The 24,063-nt window shown below is 40.1% G+C and overlaps 1 protein-coding gene across 2 annotated transcripts in view; it reads right to left on the reverse strand.

Annotated features, from left to right (window-relative positions):
- lpgat1 (lysophosphatidylglycerol acyltransferase 1) overlaps nucleotides 1-24,063 on the reverse strand; it is a 65,750-nt gene that overhangs the window by 9,050 nt on the left and 32,637 nt on the right. For both annotated transcript variants that reach the window (XR_015125072.1, XM_086264489.1), the window contains exons 5-6: nucleotides 21,460-21,739; nucleotides 12,643-12,769 (exon numbers count right to left, since the gene is read on the reverse strand). Coding sequence is in view for 1 of the 2 variants with exons in the window: in XM_086264489.1 (XP_086120615.1) it covers nucleotides 12,643-12,769; nucleotides 21,460-21,739 (407 nt within the window). In the remaining variant the exon portion in view is untranslated. The remainder of the gene's footprint in view (nucleotides 1-12,642; nucleotides 12,770-21,459; nucleotides 21,740-24,063) is intronic.

The following is a 24,063-nucleotide window of genomic DNA, read 5'->3' on the forward strand; positions in this document are numbered from 1 at the left end:
CTGACAGATAGAAAACTAATAATAATAATACTAATACTAATAATAATAATAATAATAATAATAATAATAATAATAATAATAATAAATTATTTTTTAAAAAGGTGAAATGAGGTCAAAATAGACCTGGGTACCCCGCCCACTTAAAGTTGTGGGGAAATACTAGAAACAACTTTATACGTCTTTCAGAAAATGTCCTCTAAAAGTGAACATTTAAAAACCTCTAAACTATCCATGCACAGTATGCAGCATTTGTCTATACTCTAAATCCATCTTTACAGAGTATTTAAGAAAAATATGAAGGATTATATGTCCTATTGCATCTGCACAAGTTACTATGACATAATTATTGGCTGCCTTCACTTTAAATCTCTTAAAATTTCTTTCTGGTGTCACTACACACAAACAAAGCTCTGCTGGATGTATGTATAAGGATATCACTCCAAACACCTTTTTTTTTTTCTTTCATTTTTAATAGCTGGTAAATTAGCAAGAATCCAAGAGCATGTGACACTGAAAAATATAAATATCTAAAAGTTAAGGATTTAAATTTTAGGTAAGAAGAAATTTTTAGGTTAGCGATGAGGGCCACGACTCTGGTGGCTGCTGATGTTTTAAAGTTGTGAACATCATCATGGTCTCACTCACAGGAAACAAATAGACCGGTCAATCAGTGCATCGCTGCACCTACGGGTCGCATCATTACAGTGGCTGCCGGAGGACGAGCCGAGCGCTCTCTAACAATGCTCCGCTGCGTTTGCAGTGGTGTGAAAAATGAAACGCTGCTCTGCTGTGCCAATGTTGTGCTGAGAGAGAAACAGAGTATGGTGGTGTTTGTATCTGCTGTGTGCATAGTTTCAGCACCACGTGTTACAGCGTACAACAACGGTGGCGGCGGAAGCAAAGAACCGGCGGTGATGTGTTGGCGCGGGGCCACGGCTGCGCTCTCATTTCCACCCTAACCCACTTGGCACCGACTCGCTTGTTAACCTGAAACTCTGGCGAACGGACAGACAGCTGGGGGAGAGCAGCAGTTTCTCCTGTCAATAACCTTCAACGTCAGGCTTTTACAGTGTGCTGACCTGCGCTACGGGCAGCAGAGGACATAGATCCTCACTGACATGTGATGTACAAACTACTGCAGTCATTTTCAGGACTTCGGTGAATAAATGACCAATTTTAATAGCATAATTTTCTTGGATTGATGTGCACGTGTTTATTCACCAGGAAAACAAATCAGGGTAATAAACAGAGTAAATAATAAGCTTTAAGGCCTTCATATTTACAGTCTTGATTGAGTCATTTAGCTTCTGTACAGCTCTTATTCTTGAGATACTGTTTCCACTCTGAACCGGCGTAGGAAGCTAATTAAATTTGGACAGTGGCTGTAAAAGCCTGTCCACTCGACAAGACTCTTTGGAGCGAAGCCAGTCATTGTTTGGGGACTCTATAAGGTCCTAAATCTCCGGCTGTGAAATCTCGGGAAATAAAGACTATGTCTGGGAGATCTGCACTTGGACACAATGGTGCAGAAGGTGAATATTAAGATTACTGGCCAGCGTAGCTCAGGGACAAAAAGAGAAAAAAAGCCTCCTGTTCCTCTTCCTGTATCTTTCTCATATAGATAAATGTTTTCAACAGCATGCAAAAAACCTGCCGCCTCTGATTTCAAACTATCAGTCTTCCTGAAGAGTGAAGGTACACTGCACAAGATGAAACAACAAGTGTTTTATTTCTACTATGCTACAACAACACACCACAACAGCGGTCATGTGATTTCCTCGAGGTCAGTGCCAATCCCAAAGCAAACCACACGCATGCTCTCTGAGAATCCTAAGGGTCGCTGCTTGTGAAACACCAAGAAGCCCTTATCTGCAATCAGAGAGAAGTTGAGGGATGGTAGGAGTGTGCTCGTTAATTGCTCCATTTAGTCTTTAATCTGCTTCCTCTCCGTCTCAAGACTGTCTGTACTGGAGGAAATGGTTTGATGCTGGCATCAAGAGGCACGACCAAAACAGATATAAAAAGACCACAGGCAGAGGGAGGAATGGTACTTTTCCCTTCACATATAAAACTAGGGCTGCTCAATTAATCGAATTTTAATCACGATTATGATCTGGGCTTTCAACGATCATTAAAAATGACTGAGCCGATTATTAGCCCCTCCCTCATTTATCCGCGACACCTTAAAGGTCGGTCCGTGAAAATATTGTCGGGCATAAACCGGTCCGTGGTGCAAAAAAGGTTGGAGACCGCTGATTAAGAGGACCCGAGGGAAGCTCGGAAAGCTAAGCAGAAGTTATTTGGAGAGGAAAGTGACTGCCGTTGGTTGAAAAGAGAGGTAAAAAAAAACTTCAGTGGTGTTGCACACTATTTTATATTATTTTTTAAAGTCATTATTCAATACGTTGTTATTGTTAACCCTTTAAAGCTGGTCAGAGCTGCACGCTCCGTTTTGTGTAACTATTTTTAAATCCCTGTAGAACCTGAACCGGGTAAGCTAGCGCAATATTTTTTTTTTTTGCATATGAAACCAGAGGAGTTGTACTTACATCTGATGCCATCAGCTTGTCCTCGGTCACGGTTTCCTTCCACATATAGCTTTGCAAAAACTGCATAAAAAGCGCTTGCAGGAACAAAAATATAACATTCCAGAAACACGCTTTGCCGATCCGATCAGCTGTTCCTAACACTTCCCACAGTGAAACCGACATCAATGCGAACTATCGCATGTCCGCCATTTCCTGCCCGAAACCGGAAGTGATGTCATTTTCGTGGAAAATGTAGTTTTTTACTTGTAGGCCTTAAAAGCCTATACTGGTGTTTTTATAAGTCATGTTTGACTTTTCTGAATAGTTTCTGTGATGCTTAGAACTCGTATTGCACTGCTGGAAATAGTTTATTTTGATGCACCTGCTGTTTTCTTTGCAAATTTGCATCATAGGATTGTTTTTTCGTTTTTCCTGCAGTATATAAAAATTGTGTATCTCCAAAATAAAACTATGAAGACACTCAAAATAAATTTCCTGTTGTTGTAAACTATTTTTTGCAACTTTTTTGTATTTAAAGTTTTGAGGGATAAACCTCTTAAATTTCTCCAAGTAGAAATATATGTAAAAAACAAAACAAAATAACGATTTTCAATTTTTTTGTAGTTTATTGCACTTTTTTGCAATTAATGTAGTTACTATGGACTTAATGTATACATATTATTAAAATATGGGCTATAACAGTTGTATAGCAACTTGAAATGCTCCCACAAATGGCACTACAACATGTAAAAAAATAATATAAGCTCTGGCGGACTTGGTTCTATAGTAGGTCGTAAGGGTTAAATAAATATCGTCAAATAATCGAGATCTCAATTTCAGTGAAAATAATCGTGATTATCATTTTTGCCATAATCGAGCAGCCCTATATAAAACTAATTCACAATACTTTTAACTCAGTTCAATTCAGTTGAGCTTTATTCATATAGCACCAAATCATAACGACAGTCGCCTCGAGGCACTTTAAACTGTACGGTAAAGACCCTACAATAATACAACAATCAGACGACCTATGAACAAACCCTTGGTCACAGTAGGATGGAAAAACTCTCTTTTAACAGGAAGAGACCTCTGGCAGAGCCAGGCTCAGAGAGGGGCAGCAATGTGCCACGACTGACCACTTATTTTGTAAAGTTGTTTTCCGATTCAGTACACAAAGACGCACCACGTCTTCAGTATCAAGCCTCAGTAGCAGCATGATTTCCCCATAGCAGCTGAAACTGTATGAACAGAAACATCAACTTGAGGCCCAAATTTTTATTTCCTTAACCCAAGCATGTTAAACAGTTACCAACAAACACTCATGTTTTTGTCTCAACTTTGATCTTTTGCATCCACGTGGCAAGATCAAAGTTTCACCTTGTTAAAGTGACCACACACACCCCCCCTCGACAGACTACTGCTCTTGTCTTGCAGAGATTAAGGGCCATCAGGGGAGCATCGACCTGTTATCACTGCAGAGGTTAAGAGTAAGGGCATTAAAACCACTGTCAAACGTAGACGTGGCACCAGTCCTGAACTAACTTAACGGTCACAACACAGATGTCAGAGCATCCTGTTATTTACGCGGATTCATAAAGGTCATTTTAACTAGGTCACACACACACACACACACACACACACACACACACACACACACACACACACAAATACAGTAAAATAAAGCACTTAAGTTCCTTTAAGGTTTCCCAATATGAACTACTTCTGTAGTTCATATTATATACTGCATGACGTAGATATTCAGGTATCTGAGGTAAATGTAGGCCTTTTTAATCCACTACATTATTCACACATCAAAATATTCCCACCAACTGACAGAGCGACATGAAACACAAAAACTCTTATTTATAAAAAAAAACATATAAAAAATAAAATAAAAATCTAAATGTGGCAATGCTCCAAGCTGCATATTTGCATCAGACACCTCAACTCTGTCTGTCAATAATGAGTGCTGATAAAATCCCAGTGTTTCCCTTTTCTAATTTTAAATTTACAATACTTAAAACTCACTGGATTTAATTTCATTTAAAGCTTCAAAAACAAAAAGGCCGGGAAGTGAAGAAGGGTTAATAGAAACTGGCTGGAAAGAGGGGAAAAAAAATAAAAACAAAAAACCCCTCGCCACCTCTCTAATCTCAGAGGTACATTCTTCTTCATGAGATGAAAGCAGCTAGTCCAGTGCAGCCTGAAGCACAATTATCAATGTTCATACAGCAGTGGTGACATCTCAATTTTGCACAATGACCAACCAGTCAAGTAATATTGCGTGTCTAATCACTGGTAACAGAACAACTTTCAGCCAAAAACATGAGAAGCACTGGTGAGAAGCTGATACGCATGAAGAAGAAGAGAAGCTTTAGATGTTAAATGCAGGACTTTTCCATTGAGGCACTGCTAATTCTACCGAAATATCTGACTACTCTGCTAATGAGCCTCTGGACGAGGGTTCACTATCGAGTGGAGCAAACACGGGTGGGGGATGCTTCCTTTAATGGGTTTCTATAGCAACACCAGCCCTTTGAAGACCCTAAGCTTTAGGAAATAAAACTATGCCTTCTACTCCTGTTTTTTTTTTTTTTTTATTGCAACATGCAATCTATAATCACAAAAACACTCATACTGTTACAGGTAAGACACATGAGACGTACTGATCCTGAGAGTAATGTTGGGACATTGATTAGCACACAGCGTGTATGTAGGGCTGGACGATATGACCCAAAATCCATATCTCGATATTTTTTAGCTGGATGGCGATATAAGATATATATCTCGATATTTTTTTTTAAGCCATAAAGTAACAAAAAGAGAGTTCTTAGTCAAAGCTGTGTCCCAGATGTCACACAGGCACTTTTATTAACATACAGCACAGATGTACATGAAAAATTACTCAAAATTAAATTATGAGCATTCATTAAATAATAATGCTCCATAAATAAAAGAAAACAATGTTGTTTTTGTGCTAAACAAAGAGCTCACAATTGTGCAGTCAAAATGTAAACTAAAAGACGCTGAGCGTAATAACAAAGACAGACAGATTTCACAGCTGCTCTGTTCCCAAGTTTTACTGCGTGACTGACAGCCTGGAGTTTGAAATCCGCTTCATAACCACGTCTCTTACAGGTGCCATTTATGGTCCTTATACACACACACAATACGGTAATATTACGTTGAAGCACAGTACGTATCACTCCGCGAAGCTCTTCGGTAGCCGTAATGCGCTGACAATCCATCAAGTGGTGCAGCTCCGTAGCTTACCAAAGTCGTACTCAAACATTTTTGACAGATTGCTGAGCGCCGTGTTCCACATAAAATCGGTTTGCGGCCATCAAGCACAACCAGAATTCATACATAAGGCGCGCTGTCAACTTTTGAGAAAATGAAAGGATTTTAGGGTTAGCGCGGTTAGCTCGTTAGCATGTTTAGCTCGTTAACACGTTGACGCCGTCCAGCCCCACGCATGGGGCGATGCGCAGTAACTCGTTAACGGAGATTTGCCGTGTCCATCTTGTCGCTGCCTGCACGTGAAGCGATGGGGGAGGAGGGGGAGTTGTCTTCAGTGAAGGCGAGGCGGAGTAACGTTGCGTCAAGACAAAAGTGGACGAAAGAGAGGCAAACCTGCGGCTATATAGTTATAATGTAACATAGACTATATCGATATAAAGGATATTGTCACATCTTATATCTCGTATAAAAATATATCGATATGTTTTAAAAACTCGATATATCGCCCAGCTCTACATGTATGTACTATGTAAGGGCTCAGAGAGGGGAATGTGTTATATATTTTAACAAAGCTATATGTGCAGTTTGCAAGCTCAACACTTCTATGTGAGTCTGGAAAGACAGGTGTGTGGCTCAAAAGCACCCATGTGATGACCAGGCAGACTCCAGAATCCGTAAATCATGTCACCTTTCAGATATTTTCTAAACAGCAGCTTTCAGAAATGTACACAGCAGCAAAAAAAAAAAAAAAAAAAAAAAAAAAAAAAAAAAAGGAGGACAAGGTACATTTAGAAAGAAGGATTTCACCATATTTAACACCCACCACTGCCCTCGTTCGGCCTCTGTACACCCACCTAGCTCTTCCATCTGCCATTCACAGAGAGCTTATGATGCCGCAATCTGGGAGGCTGAGATTATACGGAGAGAGGGCAGGAGACACAGCGAGGGAGGGTGGAGTTGAGGGATGAGGACTGGAATAGTGAAGCAGAGGTGTTCAACATGGATCCATCTACATCATTACCCAAAATTCAGCTGCCCGTTGTGTAGCTGAAGCTCAGAGGGTAGCCAGCACCTTTGGAGCCCCCTTAAAGCGATAACACGGGAGGAAGACAGCAGCTTATAATGACGCTCAGTTAACACAGAAACAGTCAGGCTGAAGCAGTTAACTGCAGGATCCCCGACGCATCAACACGACCTGCCTTCTGTAACCGCTGGACCTGAATGCACCCAAACTACAGCAAACATCTAGCTGACATACATATCTCGCGCTTAGAAAGCTGGAAATAACTAGAGGAAAACTAAAAATACCCAGCATCTCAAAAAGAGAGACAAACAACAAACCATTTTTATGCTGCTGTGGTATTGAGTTAATGGGTTTTTTGCTTGTGGGATGGGGGTGTATGCAAAAAAAACATAACACGACCCGCTAAATGGGTGAAATCACTCTTTTACTAAGCTGAGTGGACAGTCAGAAATCTCCCTCTCAAACAGTCTCCCTGCTGAATCATGATAATCCTACAGATGACTTTCAACTTGGTGTCACAGCCGCTTACTCTGTATGTGATGTCTATGGATCATCTTTTGGGATAAAATGAGCAATTCACAAGGCAGCCTAATAGCACAGCAACGGTGGGCAACTAATTTTCCCAAAGGGGGCCACATTAGAAACTGTGGAAGGCCGCACCATACAACAAACTCAAGTCTGTTCAGTATTAATGTTATAAACTACTACTGGTAAGAGTAGATGGTACAATTATAAACATGATGCGGCTTTGCTAGCAGAGGTTCAGATGCCCCTTCCGGCTCTGCATCAGTCAAGCTCTTGTAATGATGATTCAAATTATAAGCCTTAAACTCAGCAATCAGCTATCCACAAACAAAACACACAGCTTCACCACTGACTTCTGCATTACTGTTTGTTTTCTTAATTTAAGTTGACATCTTTCAGGGCTAGCAAACATCTTATGAATGTTGTTTCCAAGGCATTTACAGTGAAGGTGCATTCACTTGCACGCATCTACATACGTACATTTAAAAAACACCAGTTGCCTTGGAAATAAACATTGCTAAAGTTGTATTGTTATTTCATACAAAACTTATCATCACCCCAGGTGTTAACTAGGTGTGCAACGATACACAAAATTCACGGTTCGGTTCGATACTTTGGTGTCACGGTTCGATGTTTTTTCGATACAAAAAAAGGAACCCCATTGTGTTAACTACTAGCTCCATTGAGTAAGCATTAAGTAAACTACATTTCTTCATTTATTTTAGTTCAACTGTACTACTAGCTTTGATTTTGACTATCCTTGTTAAAATATGACTCAAGGTGTTTAGTGTTATGGAGGGAAAATACTCATCAGTCCATGTAATCCCTCTAGAATCATGCATCCTGAGTATCAAGTGGAGATGGGCTTATTTCCAGCACCATATTTTGTTTTTGTACTCTGAATCATGCAAAGCTACCATCAAAGTTTAAAAATAATCCTTTTATATCTTATACTTTGACTTGGCGCAGCTCTTCTGAGTTTTGTGCCCAAGATGACCATTTTAGGGATATCTGCTCTCAGTGGAATATTCCAGAGCCAAGAATTACAAAAAATAAAAACTGCCTGAAAAACGGCAATCTTTCACGGCATTCCTTATTCTGAATTATTTGTAGCCATGACAGTGATTAAATGCTACTCTCACAATAAAAATTCCCCTTAACTGACCCAGCAGAAACACCGCTGTAGGGTGGCACTTGTCCACCCGCGTCTCCTATTCGCATCACCAAAGTGCATCGCATTGCTCACTCCCCTACAGCGCTCCCTTGATCAGCAAGGAGATTAATCCTCTTGTTGACTCTGCACCTGTACCAGCATGGGTCTAAGTTGTCTATGATCAGCACTGTCTGCACGGCATGGAACTGAGTGCGCACGCTTGTAACAACTGTAGTCGGGTGGCTTCTTGTCCATCCCCTGGCTGCAGAGATGCTGACAGAACAGGGGAAGCTGATTGTATCGATGGCTGATTAGAGAGTCTCGGAGGTGGGGAAGAGAATCCAGCATCCCCTCTAATTACAGAGCTGATGAATTCTTAGTCGCAGACAAAGTGAGCAGAGGGGCCTCTCTAGAGAGGGGGCGATGGGCCAGGGTTCATAAATCAACCTCTATCACACCAAGGTGTAGACACACACCTGAGCTGTTTGAGGAAGTTGTTCAAGGCAACATTTAGGCTCACTGTGACTTCTACCTGATGACTACTGCTTTGATGCCTGGATACATCTTTTCTGATCTACCCTAGGGGATTATATTCATCTTGAACACAGTCTACAGAAAATCTAATCCTGGCCCACCTTCACTTTATCCTCAAGTGGATAGAAAAGCAATAGAGAGGAGAATCTGAAGGGCAAAGAGAGCAGGACAACGTGGAGTGACACCTGCATTTGCTTTTCATACGAAGAGGAATATTCTTAAGATGGCAGCCATATACTGTAGCTTATTTCTACATTTTGTTTTTCCAGATGTATTTTTTTAAACACCCGGACATCGGATCCTGATTTTCTCAATATTTCACATATACTAAAGCCTATCATAGACAGGTACTGGCACATGTTTACTCCAAAGGGGGCAGTCGTTAAAGAGCAAACATATAAAGTCTGATCTGTTTTTTGTTTGTTTTTATGCTGCTAGATAAGGTTCAGCCAGAAGCCAAATCAGACAGGTATGAAGGGTGAAAACTGAAGGCATCTTTTAATTCTTTAATGTCAGAATTTTACAGCAGTGGTTGAACCTGCCTCGCAAGGGAAAACTACTTCCGCTAATCCCAAGAATATTTAAAATTCATGAGACACATCCACAGTAGTATTAAACCCAATGTCCACACTAGTGGGGGTTTTAGGAACCCTAAAACTGAGACTTTTTAAAAAAAAAAAAAAATGCTGCTGACCCAGTTTCAGCTATAATTTGAATTATAATTTAGTCTCAAAAGGGCAGAACTGGGGACTTTTGGAAACTATGAAGCACACACCCACATTCATTTCCTGATTAGATCTTATCAGTCACACAAATTAAGCCAAAACATTATTATATCAAGGCTCACATACCATCTGTGAATTCATCCCACTTGTGTGTGCTGCTTTTCCATAATGATCCCATAATGCTGCTCATACTGCACTAATGTGTCACCATATTTGCTTTGCAATGATTCCCAACGTTAACAGGTTTCCTGCCAACATGACTGCCTTTGCATATAGGCTCCACTTAAGGTCCAAGCAAAGTAATCACTAGTCTTGTACTCATTGCTCTTCTTCCTGTTTTGTCTAAGCAACCAACCTCCTGCTTCCTGTTTACATTGGCAGAGCATGTCCAGTGAATACTAATGCTCAGTGTCCTATGTCTACAGGTGTGTATTAGGATGGCCAGACTATTCCTGACACTTTGCTAAAATATTATCTCACTAATATTACAATATTAACATTTGCTAAAGGCATCACTATTAGCATACTGTGAGGTAAAAACGGAAAGGCAAAGTTGGGTTGGTGCAGCTGCAGCTGCTTTGTTGCTGCTGAAGAAAAGAGTAAATCGAAGTTTATAGTCACCACATTGGTGGTTGCGTGTGCCACCTTGTAATTTCGCCACAGCCCTGTAACCATTTATCCTGTCGCTTGAGGTGCAGCAGACTCCCTGCAGTCTTCTCCTGATTGATGAGTGCCACCTCTCAGAAAAAACGCTTACGCATCAGCAGCGGCACAGAAGCAGATAAAGTCTAAACAGAAACCAAAGAGACTGCTTTTGTCTCTCTCACATCTTTTTCCAGAACCTCTCACCTTTTCTGCAGTATTCCCCCCCTCCCTGTAATTTGACAATCTCTGAGCTTCTGTACTAAAATGACATTTAAGTGGCAATAAAGACCAACTCGATCGCACACTCGTGCCTCCAACTAAGACATGTTTTCCAATTTACAACCAGAACGACGTAGTACTTCATCCAGCTCACAATTCATCACATTTCACAGGTTATTGCACATTAAATTACAAATTTAACCTCGAGCACAATTTGGGCGAAGATCCATCAGGTGGTAATTGTGTGCAAGTTTCATTTGTGCATTGTGGACAGGTCGACTCCTTGATGTGGTTTAAGCTGAGCCATCTTTCATCAGGACGAGCTCAAAATTGAAATGTGAACAACCAGTCGAAAAGACGCACAAGTGGTATGTGTACCAGTAGCTGTGATGTCACTTTTGGTGCATACTGCACTTCTTTAAAGTGAGAACAGTGAGCATAATTCGGTGTAAAAAGACACCAAAGAGTTGATTTCCTATCTTTAGTAGGAAAAGAAATCAGCACAAGCCATCTGCCAATCCAAACAGAGTTGAACATACATATGCAACCAGCTTAAGTTCATTATTATCTGTACGATGGCTGGACCCTCCCTCAAAAAGGGAAAAAAGAGAAAGAAATAAACCTCTCAAAACACTTGCTTGACATAAATTTATGTGGGAGTCGGGACTAAAATAAGAGCACCAGCTACAACACAAAGAATGATGAGAAGTAAAGAACGAAGGGTCAAGAATGTGACAGTAAAGAGCAAAACATGCTCAGCTGCCAATGCTACATCAAAGCTATGCAAGCACCTGCAAAGACCATGCTAGCAGCGAGGCCTCAGGTTCAGAGTGATGATAAAGGGCAGCATCTGACCCAAACCAGACAGGCAGGCTGACTTCCATCAGGCAGCAAATGCAAACATGAACAGGTGTACATTAGCACCTGTACTTGTTTCTACAGTGGAAACACTGACAACAGTTTTCTTTACTAAATTGGGGATTTGCATGATGTGTGTGCATATAAAAAGTTAATGTACACGATTGCAACTGTTAATTCTGAAGGTGCTAATACAGAATAATACAAAAGTAATACAAAGGTGGTGCAACAAACTACTTTCTACAGGGAGTAAATACGTAATACTCTTTACCCAAAGTGAAGAGTAAAGAGTATTACAAAATACACAACTTACAATACACACAAAAAAAACAATGTGAAATTCAGTGCTCTCAAATTTACAATCACAAGTGGATGGATAACAGCTGAACAGGTACAACTGGATCTGAATGCTAACATTCTTCTGGCTGTTAGTTTTAAGGTTTTATTTTTTAAAGTTTCCTAACCCTTTCACACTTTAAAAACAAAACAACACAAAAAAAAAACTCAAACAGAAATGTGAACAGCAGCCTGATGAGATAAATCAGCAAATTTAATAGCTTTAGGGAAAAAAATAAAAATCCCTGAACATCTTAAGATAGACATTAAATGTCTGATACCAGTGCATTTATAGCTTAAGTGACTTGATTTCAAGCTTATTTTTATTTTGTTAAAAAAGAAAAAACAACAACTTTTGTTTGCTGGGAAGACATAAGGAGGCGGCCTATGTGAACTGAATGACAGAACTGACCTTAAATAATGACCTGAAAACACAACAAGCACAGTAACACTGTGGCTGATCAACTCTCTCTGCCGACACAGACGTAACTTTGTATTTATTTTAGTGTTAATATGCGTATTAGGATTTTTATAACTGCACTGGCAGAAGGGAGACTGACAAAATAGTGTAACAACTGTGCGGTGTGCATATGACAACAGCACTTCAATTAACAACTAACATGTTCAAGATTCAGCAACATGGGCCTCTCCCTACATTGCGCTGTCTGATTTTGTGATGTAATGTGATTTTCATGCGACAAAGTCTTTGCTGCACGCGTGCTGCAAAGTACATTTGCATTGTGGTTCTGTTTTCCCTCCTGTGAATGTGACAGATTAGTTTACTGTTCCCTGCATCTCATGTGAAAATGCTAAAGGGTAAATGGAGAGTTTAACGATCCAACATTTAATTCTTACCTGTAATGTACATGTGTGACTGTAGGAGGCCTGTAGCCAAAGATCCAGGTCTGGATGTCCATCGGTCTTGCTTTGGGGTACGCTATGGTCATGTCTATAACCCACTGCAAGCCTTTACGTTTATTAGCTGCCAGGGAAGAAACACAAACGCAGAAAGTGAGAAGAACTGGATAAAATCAGTCATCCAAAAACGTTCACTGACACTTCAATAGCTGAGATCATCCTGATTTTTCCGCTTTAAGACCGTATCTGTAATCAGAAGGTTTCCTAAATAAAATACCAAAGCATGCAAATTAGGGCTGGTTACCTGCCAAAAAGACTGGTGGAGTACCAGCTGAAGTCCCTGTTTGACAGAACTTGGCTGGCAGCTATGTTTGTGAGTCATAGCAAAGGAAACATTTTCACCTCTACAGCTAATCTTTCATAACATGTTTTTCTATCAGCGAACTCTTACTGTTGTTGTTACTTTTAGTTCTAATGGAAAAGGCAAGAGGAAAAAAAATAGACAGGAAAGCGGGGGACGACAGATGGGGGAGGGAATGCCAGACATGCGATTAAATCTGGGAGTCAGCTGCAGGGTGCATGTGGGTGAGTATTTAGTTGCATTAAGCAGGGTCAAGTCTGTGCTCACCTGCTCATAATCACAAAGACAATAAAATAAATTAAGTGATGTGTGTAAGGCCAATTTGTCAAACCTACACTCAACTTCCTGCTTCTTGTTATTACAGGTTTGGATATGACTCTAACATTACAGCGATGTGAAGCCTTCCAACCTGTGTTCCTTCTAGGAAAAAAAAAAAAAAAAAAAAAAAAAAGCAGAGAGAGCAAAACACAAGCCAGTCTCAACATGTCCTCAACCTGCTTCTTCCATCACTACACAACGAAGAAGTTGAAAACAACAACTGACACTGGGAATCAAATTAAGTTAACGGGACTGCAAAACATAAGATGATGGTGTGAAAAAGTGCTTTCCCTTAAGCTAATACTCGGAACAGGCTTGTCAAATGTAAAACAGAGGAGACCAGCAGTCTGAGCTGTAAAGCAAAGCTGACGTGGAGCAGTGCAGCATATTTGACTGCTAAGGTCGCAGTCCTGTCTGCTGTTACTGTGCAGCAAGCACTTCCCCCTCAGAACACACTGGCGTCTTTATGGGAAGTAAATATGCCGTGTCACAAACTGGAGCTAAATTTTACAGATGACTGACTACAGCAGTTAGAAAAAAGGGAAATAATGCAAACTAGTTATAAATGATGGGAACAAAATGCAGAGAAAAGCAGGGAAAGGGAGTTAAAAAGTGCAGCAGAGACGTTATCAAGTGGAGTACAGACAGTTACACTTCACGTGTTGCTCTTGTTTAGGTGACCTGTCAGGTCAGTACAAATCAATAAGGTTATGTTGACAGGAACAGGTTATGTTGACCCGTTACTCTAGATATGTTGGCAAATTCTACAAACTAAATTGCCAAAAGGTAGGCATTTAAAATTTAAACATCTATGTTTAATTTTCCTTGTGAACTGCAAAAAGTTTAATTATCACACAGCAAAAGTTTAGCTGCCCCCAGAGACAATCAAGCCAGTGTTTCTTCTAGGGTGTACTCCTGTTTGACTGCAGAATACTACCAGAAAGATTGTACCATTTTACAACGCTACGCCATCGGCACAAATCAGCGTCACAGAAGAGGCATTCCCACATCGAAACAAGACTGAAGTGGAAAAATATCTATTTTTTGCAGTGACTATGAGGAAACAAATATTCAGAAAAGAAGAATTTTATGAAGAGAATAGCCCTCCTCAACTGTTAAATATAGGGGTGCATTAGTTTGGGCTTGTGTTGCAGGCAAAGGCTCGGGAAGCATTTCACTGCTAAAAGGGGAAAAAAATGGATTTAATAAAATGCCAGCAAAAATCTGACATGATGAAAAAACAAAACAAAAACATCACAGTGTCCAAAAGTTTAACTGCTCCTGTTGTTCGGGTGTGAGAAGTATGAATGATCAGCACAAAGTGGTAAAACACTAACAGGATTGAATGGGTTACCCAGATAAAAGGCATCCAGATATGCTTCAGTTTCAGTAACAGTCATTCAAATGATGTGTACCATGTAAACTGTAAAAGGAAATAAAGGTCTTTTTAAAAAAAAAAATATATATATATATATATATATATATATATATATATATATATATATATATATATATATATATATATATATATATATATATATATATATATAATAATAATAATAATAATAATAATAATAATAATAATAATAATAAATGCAATTTTACAATGGTATTTCTACTGCCACTGAGGCTTGGCAGAGTAAAGACCATTATAAACACTGCAGAGCTGAAGAAATAACCTGTGTCAAAGTTGATGTTTGAGTTTTTGGCATTTTGAATGTTGAGCTTTTAATTGTCTGCATTCTGGTGAACTTTATTAATAATAATAATAATAATAATAATAATAATAATAATAATAATAATAATAATAATAATAATAAATTTTCTTTTAAAGCGCCTTTCAAAGCACTCAAGGAAACTGTACACAGCAGAATAATAAAAGCAACATAAAAGAAAGCCGTTTACACAATCATAAAAGCATAAGACATAAAACAAATGCTCCCCATGGTGGCAAGATGGGGAGAGGGGACAGAGAGAGAAAGAGAAGAAGATCTTAGACACCGAGATGGGATGGAGGTATGGAGGGGAGAGATGATGAATAGTCTTAAATGTGAACAACAGTATTTTGAAATTGATGTGATATTTGACCAGGAGCCAATGAAGCTGCTGCAGGACAGGCGTGATGTGATGGATAGAAGGGGTCCTGGTGATAATACGAGCAGCAGAGTTCTGGACGCGTTGGAGCTTGTGGATGGATTTTTGAGTAAGACCAAAAAGAAGAGAGTTGCAGTAGTCGATCCGGGAAGTAACAAGGCTGTGAACAGGCAGTGGCATGTGGGGTGAGAAAAGGACGAAGATGATGCACCGCATTATGGTGTAAAGTCATTATTAATGTAAAGTGAGATGTGATGAAGCAAGGCTTGGGTACTGCTTTCAAATATTTATTGAAACAACTGTCTAATTATATACATGTCATCCACACGGAGTCGAGAAACATTCTGTTGTGTTTGTTAAGTAACCTTTTTTTAAATGTGAAGGTGTCACCTATTCATGTTGGTAATTAATTTAATTTATCAACCCCTAATCTGCAGACATCAGTGACCTGCAGGGAACCTGTAAACTGTGGAGGATATATATGCGGGCCCATCAGTGGGGGTTACTGGATTTCTTCTGGGCAGCTGGGACAATATAACTGATTACAAAGGTTGTCTACACTTCTATGAATCTAGATAAGAGACGAGTGCGTAGAAAGCTTGACCTTTAAGAGTACGCACCTCTGTTTCTATAGTTTCAACACCAGACAGAAGACAGAAAGAAGCAGCTGAGGAGCAAGCCGACTGATTCATACCAATATTAGTGACTTGACAGGCATCCTTGGTATTAATGGAAATAGCTAACGTCAGTTATCCCTGTGTGGGTAACTGGATCCCTTCTCTATCAGTCTCCCGTGAATGGCTGGTCAAAGAATGGGGCCCTGAGCCAAAGTATTGTTGGCACCCTATATGCTGTGGCACACAATAGTGTAACAGCACCGGCCACGGTAATTTAAAATGACAACAGATAGGCCCCATCCTTTGGTAAACAATTTGAGGAAGGAAACACTGTCTCTCTTTGAGGCCACTCCTCAGGCCAAATTGCTGCACTTTAAGCCTACAACTGTCTGTCTATCCTACTGACTGAAAAGTGGATTTAACCACTTTTGGTGTTATCGAACATGTTGACTTTTGGGTGATTAGGAGCTCCCTAATGACCCACCCTAAATGACTCACAATGGCGAACTTTGTTTCCTGGCAACTGTAAATACAGTTTTATGACACACACCTTACTGGTCCAAGGGACAGCCCTTTCCACAGAGCTGTGCTAATCTTTGTGTTTGCACCGAGTGGCATTTTCAGCCCGGGTGACATTGCATGGCTGCATCAAATCCCATTTTCTCCAAGTGGCCCGGTTGTTTCTGAGTGAGTCAGCGAGCTCTGGGTACCTCTGCAGAGCATCAGTGAGGGTCAGAGGGAGACAGAACTGTGTCTTTCATCAGACAGCCACACACACATACACAAATGAAGAGCACAGGGTAGTGAGGGACACAACGCTCCTTTGGGCATGTGTATTTTCTTGCCCTATGTTTTAATGCCATTAGCTAGATTTAAGTGGAAGGACAAGCCCTGCTGCAACAACCAGCTTCCCCTCCTCCTGAGCTGCTGGAACGGAGGAAAGGACATAACATGAACGAGGATATGAACTGGATGTACAGCAAGGTCAAATTATAATGCACGATTACACATGAATAAGACTGACGTGCCTAAAATGCTTAAAAAACGCTCGTAATAGTTTGCCTTGATGGAGATTATAAACACAAAAACCTCTGCACACACCTACGTTTGTTAACGCAGTAAATATTTTGAACTTAATCAGACCGGTGCATAAAAAAAAAATGCACATTTAGCACCGTCAGTATGTAAATAAAGCTGCTGTACTCATTAAAATTTTACAGTGGCCAATCAAGAGACACCTCATCTTCAGTCTGAGTGTCTGTCCTGCAGAGGAGTAATCAGACAGCATCTTGCTGTTAGTGCTGAGGCTGTAGGACACAGAGCTGCGCTAGCAAACTTGAGGAAGGCTAAAGTCTGGGCCACATTCTCAATAATGCTGGCTCAAAGTCCCTCCAATTTGCTATTAACACCAAACCCCCGTAAATGGATTCTGAACGAAAGCCAAGAAGAGTCCGCTGGGTCGACACTGAGTGTGCAGCGTACACAGGCATTGGGGGGGACTCGTTGAAGCTTTACATTTATCGCTGTTTTAATGCCTTCTTTTTGCTGAGGACTGCTCCAAGCAGCAGATTTACTGAGTTATCTGGATAAATTTGCTGAGTAAAAAACAGAACATGTATTCCAATATTAGTCCACAGAGCAGATTTAAGTGGGTCCTCCTGAAATAGGGCCCAAATTGAGAAAGGATTGGTAAGACTAGATTTCATGAATTATAAATATAATAATAATAAATACATACATACATACATAAATAAATCAATTATTTAATTTATCCTCATATTTCTTGGTCATGTGTTAAGGAAACGTTGGGAGAATATGTATTTAATTATAAGAGTTTATTATGGGTACATGTTAGAGGATTGATCCCTGAGGGCAGTATGAGGTTGCGTCTTGGACTGATTGAGGTGGAATTGGTAGTAAAAACATTACAGGAGAGAGACAAGACCCTCAACAAATCAAAAAAGGAAATCTATGGGAGAAGTCAGCAGTAGTAAAGATGACACCTGTCACACCCCTCACCCCAAAGAGCCCATCAACAACTGAACAGGAAATGTGAGCAAATCGTGTAGTTGCATTGATGCAAGTCCACACTAGAGTTTTACAACAATTTCTGCATGTAGTTGCAGGCATGTTTCCCTCCCTGTTATTGTAATGATGATCCACTGTTTCTTGGTTATACTTGAGCAATAGCACAGCCTCCACTGGAAGCTGGTGGGAGGAGCCTAATTGATACATTCAGTATCGATTCATTTCTGGGTTGTTTTTTTTAAGCAAAATTGCTGTATAGAAAAACTGACAGGTCAGACATTGCAGTGCTTTGTCCCAGCAAACCAAATATGGCTTCTTTCTTTTAGAAGTACTTTGATGGCAGTAAGAAGTTACCTGCACATCTGGAAAAACTGGAACCTCCTAGATTTGTACAATGGGTGGACACTGTAGTGGTGGTATCTGTAATGATCAAACTAATATCTTAACTGTAATATGAAAGATATTTCTTCTAGAAAAGATAGACAAATTCATTTCCTGCACTCCAAAAATGTCACACAGTCACACTGTGATCTGCATATATCCATAGGTACAAAAAGGTAGGTGAGTGACACATTAAAGGAAAACTTAAAGGCCACTAAAAGTAACCGGATTAAACTTATCATGGAAGCCACAGCAAGAAGGAGCCACTAGGGGGGGAACAGGATTCAACAGCATGACGGTTTCACTCCCTTCTCAACTAAAAATTATTTCTCAACATAAAAGTTAATAACATTACAACAGTAAAGATGACCAGAGGCGTAGTTTATGGTGGAGCTGCAGTGTGTCCATACAGAAACAATGGACCCAGATCATGTTTTTCTACAATATACGATGCTTGTTAAATGTAGTTCAAAAATTTGCAAGTAAAAGACAACAAGAGTTAAATATTAAACCCATCTAACTTCCCTGCTTATCCAATTTCGAAGGTTCAAAAAGCTTAAATATGAAGAAAAGTGATTTTTTTCAGCTGCTCCCATCCACAAAGCAAAAACACAAACTGTATATGCACACAAACTACTTGTTTAGTTTGCTGTGACCCTTAAATCTGCAGCAGCCCACAGCAGCCATCCCATGTTCACGTCATGATACCCACAGCTAGCATAGGTTAAAAACTGCACAGCACTTACTCTGCTACATTTATTTTACAGATTTAGTTACCAATTAGAAATACACATTTATAGTATTCACATCAAAGTAATAATAAACTACTGTGGCTGTAATTGTGGTCCCAACAGCAGGTGGATCAGCATATTTGTCACATTTTTAAAACGTTTAAATAAATAAATAAATAAATGAATGAATGACAGACACAAAGCTCCCAGCAATTTGTCTCTCCTGCTGGTATCAATTTAGGAACTTTCACATGTCAGGTGAAAGTTCAACTCTTTATATAATTTAACCAAGCCTTCTGCTAAACCGTCTCTGATATGCATAAAAATTTTATGATGCAAAGTCTGAACAATGCTGTGAAATTGTAGCTTCATATACGAATCCTTTAACATTTTTTTTTTTTTACTGTTATTGTGTTTTGTTAAACTGTCTTTTGATCCACTTTCAAATATTGCATCCGATTTTTGGGATAGATGTTCCACAAATTGCTTGATTTGAGATGAAATGACCATACGTGCTATAATACTCCAGGTCAGCTTACCCAGCAGTATGTAAAACAATCAACATTAGCTTATTGTGACCCATAGGAGCCACTACGAAAACAGAATAAAGTTACGCTTGACAAATAAAATGTTACAAATTTTAACAAAGTTAAAAATAAATAAATAAATTTTCACCCTCAAAGCTTGTTAATTGCTGCATTATCATCCTCTTCATTGGCTGTATTTAGGGCTGGTCTCTAGACAGAAAAATTACTCCCCTGCAAATCACGGCTGGGGTTTTCAGGGATACTGATGCAATTTCTGGCACCTCTGTGCGTGTCAGTCCTTTCCTTCACTGGTGGTTAGAGCTGGGCGATATATCGAGTTTTTAAAAAATATCGATATATTTTTATACGAGATATAAGATGTGACAATATCTTTTATATCGATATAGTCTATGTTACATTATAACTATATAGCCGCAAGTTTGCCTCTCTTTCGTCCACTTTTGTCTTGACGCAACGTTACTCGGCCTCGCCTCTCCTTCACTGAACACAACTCCCCCTCCTCCCCCATCGCTTCACCTGCAGGAAGCGACAAGATGGACACGGCAAATCTCCGTTAACGAGTTACTGCGCATCAACCCGTGCGTGGGGCTGGACGGCTTCAACGTGTTAGCTAGCTAACCACGCTAACGAGCTAACCACGCTAACGCCATGCAGCCCAGAGGTGCTCCACGGACTAAAATCCTTTCATTTTCTCAAAAGTTGACAGCGCGCCTTATGTATGAATTCTGGTTGTGCTTGATGGCCGCGAACCGATTTTATGTGGAACACGGCGCTCAGCAATCTGTCAAAAAATGTTTTAGTACGACTTTGGTAAGCTACGGAGCTGCACCGCTTGATGGATTGTCAGAGCATTACGGCTACCGAGGAGCCTCACGGAGTGATACGTACTGTGCTTCAACGTAATATTACCCTACTGTGTATAAGGACCATAAATGGCACCTGTTAAGAGACGTGGTTACGAAGAGGATTTCAAACTCAATGCTGTCAGTCACACAGTAGAAGTTGGGAACAGAGCAGCTGTGAAATCTGTCTTTGTTATTATGCTCATTGTCTTTTAGTTTACATTTTGACTGCACAATTGTGAGCTTTTTGTTATGCACAAAAACAACATTGTTTTCTTTTATTTATGGAGCATTATTATTTAATAAATGCTCATAATTTATTTTTGAGTAAATTTTATGTACATCTGCTCTATGTTAATAAAAGTGCCTGTGTGACATCTGGGACACAGCTTTGACTAAGAACTCTCTTTTTGTTCTTACTTTATGGCTTTAAAAAAAATAAAAAATAAATAAAAAAAAAATCGATATCTTATATCGCCGTCTAGGTAAAAAATATCGAGATATGAATTTTGGGTCATATCGCCCAGCCCTACTGGTGGTCTTTACCACCAGTCGTCTACAGTTTAAAGGACAGAGACGTGCAGAGGTAATGATCTAAGGTTTCATATTTGAGGCATGATTTATCCCAGCTTTTCTACCAAAAAAAAAAAATCAAATAACTACAGTAAACGGGAGAGAGTTCACAGAAACCAAGAAAAAAGAAAAAAAAAAAAAAAAAGGGAGAAACAACTTTATCCAGACTCTGCTTTTTAAACCCCAGAAAACTTCCTGAGATAAAATCCTGCACTTTCAAAGAACACCTTCAGCCTTGGCACCAAGTCTAAACTAACAGTTTCTATATCAGTTTGTCTCACTTTAAATCAAAGGCTTTTCCCATGTGTGTGTTTTAGTTACCTGTCGTGTTCAGCATGCTGGTGTCGCCGCCCACACTGCCGTTCTCCTGCTGGGCTCCCAGAGTTTTCAGTATGACGTGGCTGGCCCCGAGACGAGGCAACGTGACGTGGGTCAGATGGGGGAGCGAGTGCTTCTTGCCGAACAACTGGCTCGTTTCCCGCCTCTTGCGAAGAAAGCCGCCCTCAGGAAACAGCACTATCCACTTCCTGTCACGGCTGTGGTAGTATTTATCTAGGTGCTCTTTCAGGTAAACCAGCTGCTTGTCTCGGTGAGCTTTACCCTGAAGAAACACAGAAAATAAGCATTTATTTTCAAAAGAGGTTTCAGGTCTATTTTTCAACCTAAAAATTCAACTTAAAATGGGCTGACCGCATTTAAAATAAGCAGTTCTCTTCACTAGTTGCCCCAAGGATACAAAAAATTTGGGGCTACACCCTAAGTTCATTAACTTGATAAGATAGAAAGCATTTTCGACAGAGCAGAACCGACTAAGCAAATGAATTCAAACACACACAAATCACAAGTTAGGTGCAGTAACTCCCCGAGCCGCATTAACGGCACCACCGAAATGGATGCAAACATGATGGCCTTGACAACATTAAGAGCATTAGCAGGAACAGGATGAGGAGGACCGGGATTGATTTTTATGTTAGGCCTGGTCAAAGTTCATTTTAAATGCATTAGGACAGCAAGCTGCTCTCTGTGAGCACATGTGTTTATTTAAGCAGCTGTGCCTACTACAACTGCTGCATCACAACAGCTACAGCCGAGTATTCGGCCAAGAAGGTCATTTCAAGATTTATTCTTAGCGGCAGCTACAAATGCTGATTTCCAGAGGTAGAAAGGCATTAGGAGACTCCACACATCACAAGCTCAAAAATGACCTTGATACCGTTGATGTAGTTTAACAGCAGCTACAAGAGCCACATGAAAATGAAGAGTATAGTCCACGATGTTGCTTTTAGAGTTACGGTGCAGTGGGCAAAGGGAATGATCTGCAAGCATACAGCAGCTTTCTCACAAAGCACTTACTCAGGTTTTTCCAATTTAAAGAGAAACACACGTGCAAGGTGCCGGTCTATTACTGGAACCAATCTTTGGTTAAATCTTGCCCAAGAACACTTTGGGATCAAACCTCTAACCCTGGGGTCCCCAACCCCTGGGCCTCGGACCAGTACCGGTCCGTGAGTCGTTTGGTACCAGGCCGCAAGAGTTGAGGCTCAGGTGTGAAATGTATGGTTTTCAGGGTTATTTTGTTATCGATTTTATCGTTAACTTGGTTCTCCTGGGTCTTTTCACGTGCCTTATGAATAAATCTTATTTTTTCGGTACCGGTACTAGTTTTATTTTGTTGTATATATCTGCGACACCTTAAAGGCCGGTCCGTGAAAATATTGTCGGGCATAAACCGGTCCGTGGCGCAAAAAAGGTTGGGGACCGCTGCTCTAACCCATTGACAAGTGGACAATGTGCTCAAAATAAAAGTTTTCAAAATATGGACCTGGACCTATATGGCCTAAATATGGACCTATTTTCGACCTGGATGGGTAAATATTGCAGCTAAAAGGTGAAGAACAAGAAATTGTTCATTGTACATTTTGTGACTTGACAGTGTAGGACCAGAAAGGTTCTGGTAGTATCAATGTGTCACATTATTGTTGTGCCATAACACTACAGTTGGCCAAGTTCCAATGTCAGGTAAACCATTCCTAGAGTTAAAAAGGGGCTGCTACTGACAGTCAGGGTTTCTGTGGAGAAGCGAGGATTTCCCCAGTAAGGCAGGGTTAGGAGAATTCATGTCTTGGTGCCATAATTTATGCCATTCTGGCAGCAGTAAATAAATATGTCTGTCAGTTGCTGTGCTATCTGGCATTTTTGCTTCAAGTTAAACTTGAAGATGTTCAGAGAAAGGCTGATGGGCTATTAAAAACACATTAACTTCAAGATACAGAAAATATTTTTTGCTTCTATGGATAATTACCCCTTCATAACTCTATAGGGGATTTATTTATTTTAATAATGCCAGAATTAGGGATACGACCATTTGGCACAAGTGTCCCAACTTCGATAGCATGAATTGTTGTTTGCTAGTTACTGAACTTGACCACCAAGTTTGTGCTGTTGGCTTCTACTGGAGCTTTTAATTTTAATCTTTTTGATTTCTTTAGCCTTTAGGACAGGACAGACTGTATGCACATGCACAGCAGATCAAATCACACCCAAGCTGCTGAAGCCTTTTGGCATTTTGATTTAATTTACTGACTAATAAAATGGCTCGCTGTGAGATACGGACTGCAGCCTGCCTAAATGTTTGTGCTTCAGTTCTGATGAATAAAGTTCTAGGATCTTGGTCATGTATGCACTGCACCTGTACAGTTTATGGAAGCTGCTTTTTAACAGAGATGATAGCATTTCCTGATAAACTAACACTACTTTCCTATTCAAGGTCACTTCTAGCTCCAAGAAACCAACATTGTGGTGGCAAAAATGCTAAAGTTGAGGCTTCAATTTATGGAGCTCAAATCCAATATGTGACCTCATGTTGGCTACATTCATATTTACAACACATTTCTCATCTCTCTATGCTTCTCTCCCCCTCCCTAC

This window comes from Aulonocara sp. 'chitande type north' Nkhata Bay, linkage group LG15, assembly GCF_057382095.1.
Source record: "Aulonocara sp. 'chitande type north' Nkhata Bay isolate Kocher_YH1m ecotype deep benthic linkage group LG15, A_spYH_male_GT1.1, whole genome shotgun sequence".
Taxonomy (NCBI): Eukaryota; Metazoa; Chordata; class Actinopteri; order Cichliformes; family Cichlidae; genus Aulonocara; species Aulonocara sp. 'chitande type north' Nkhata Bay.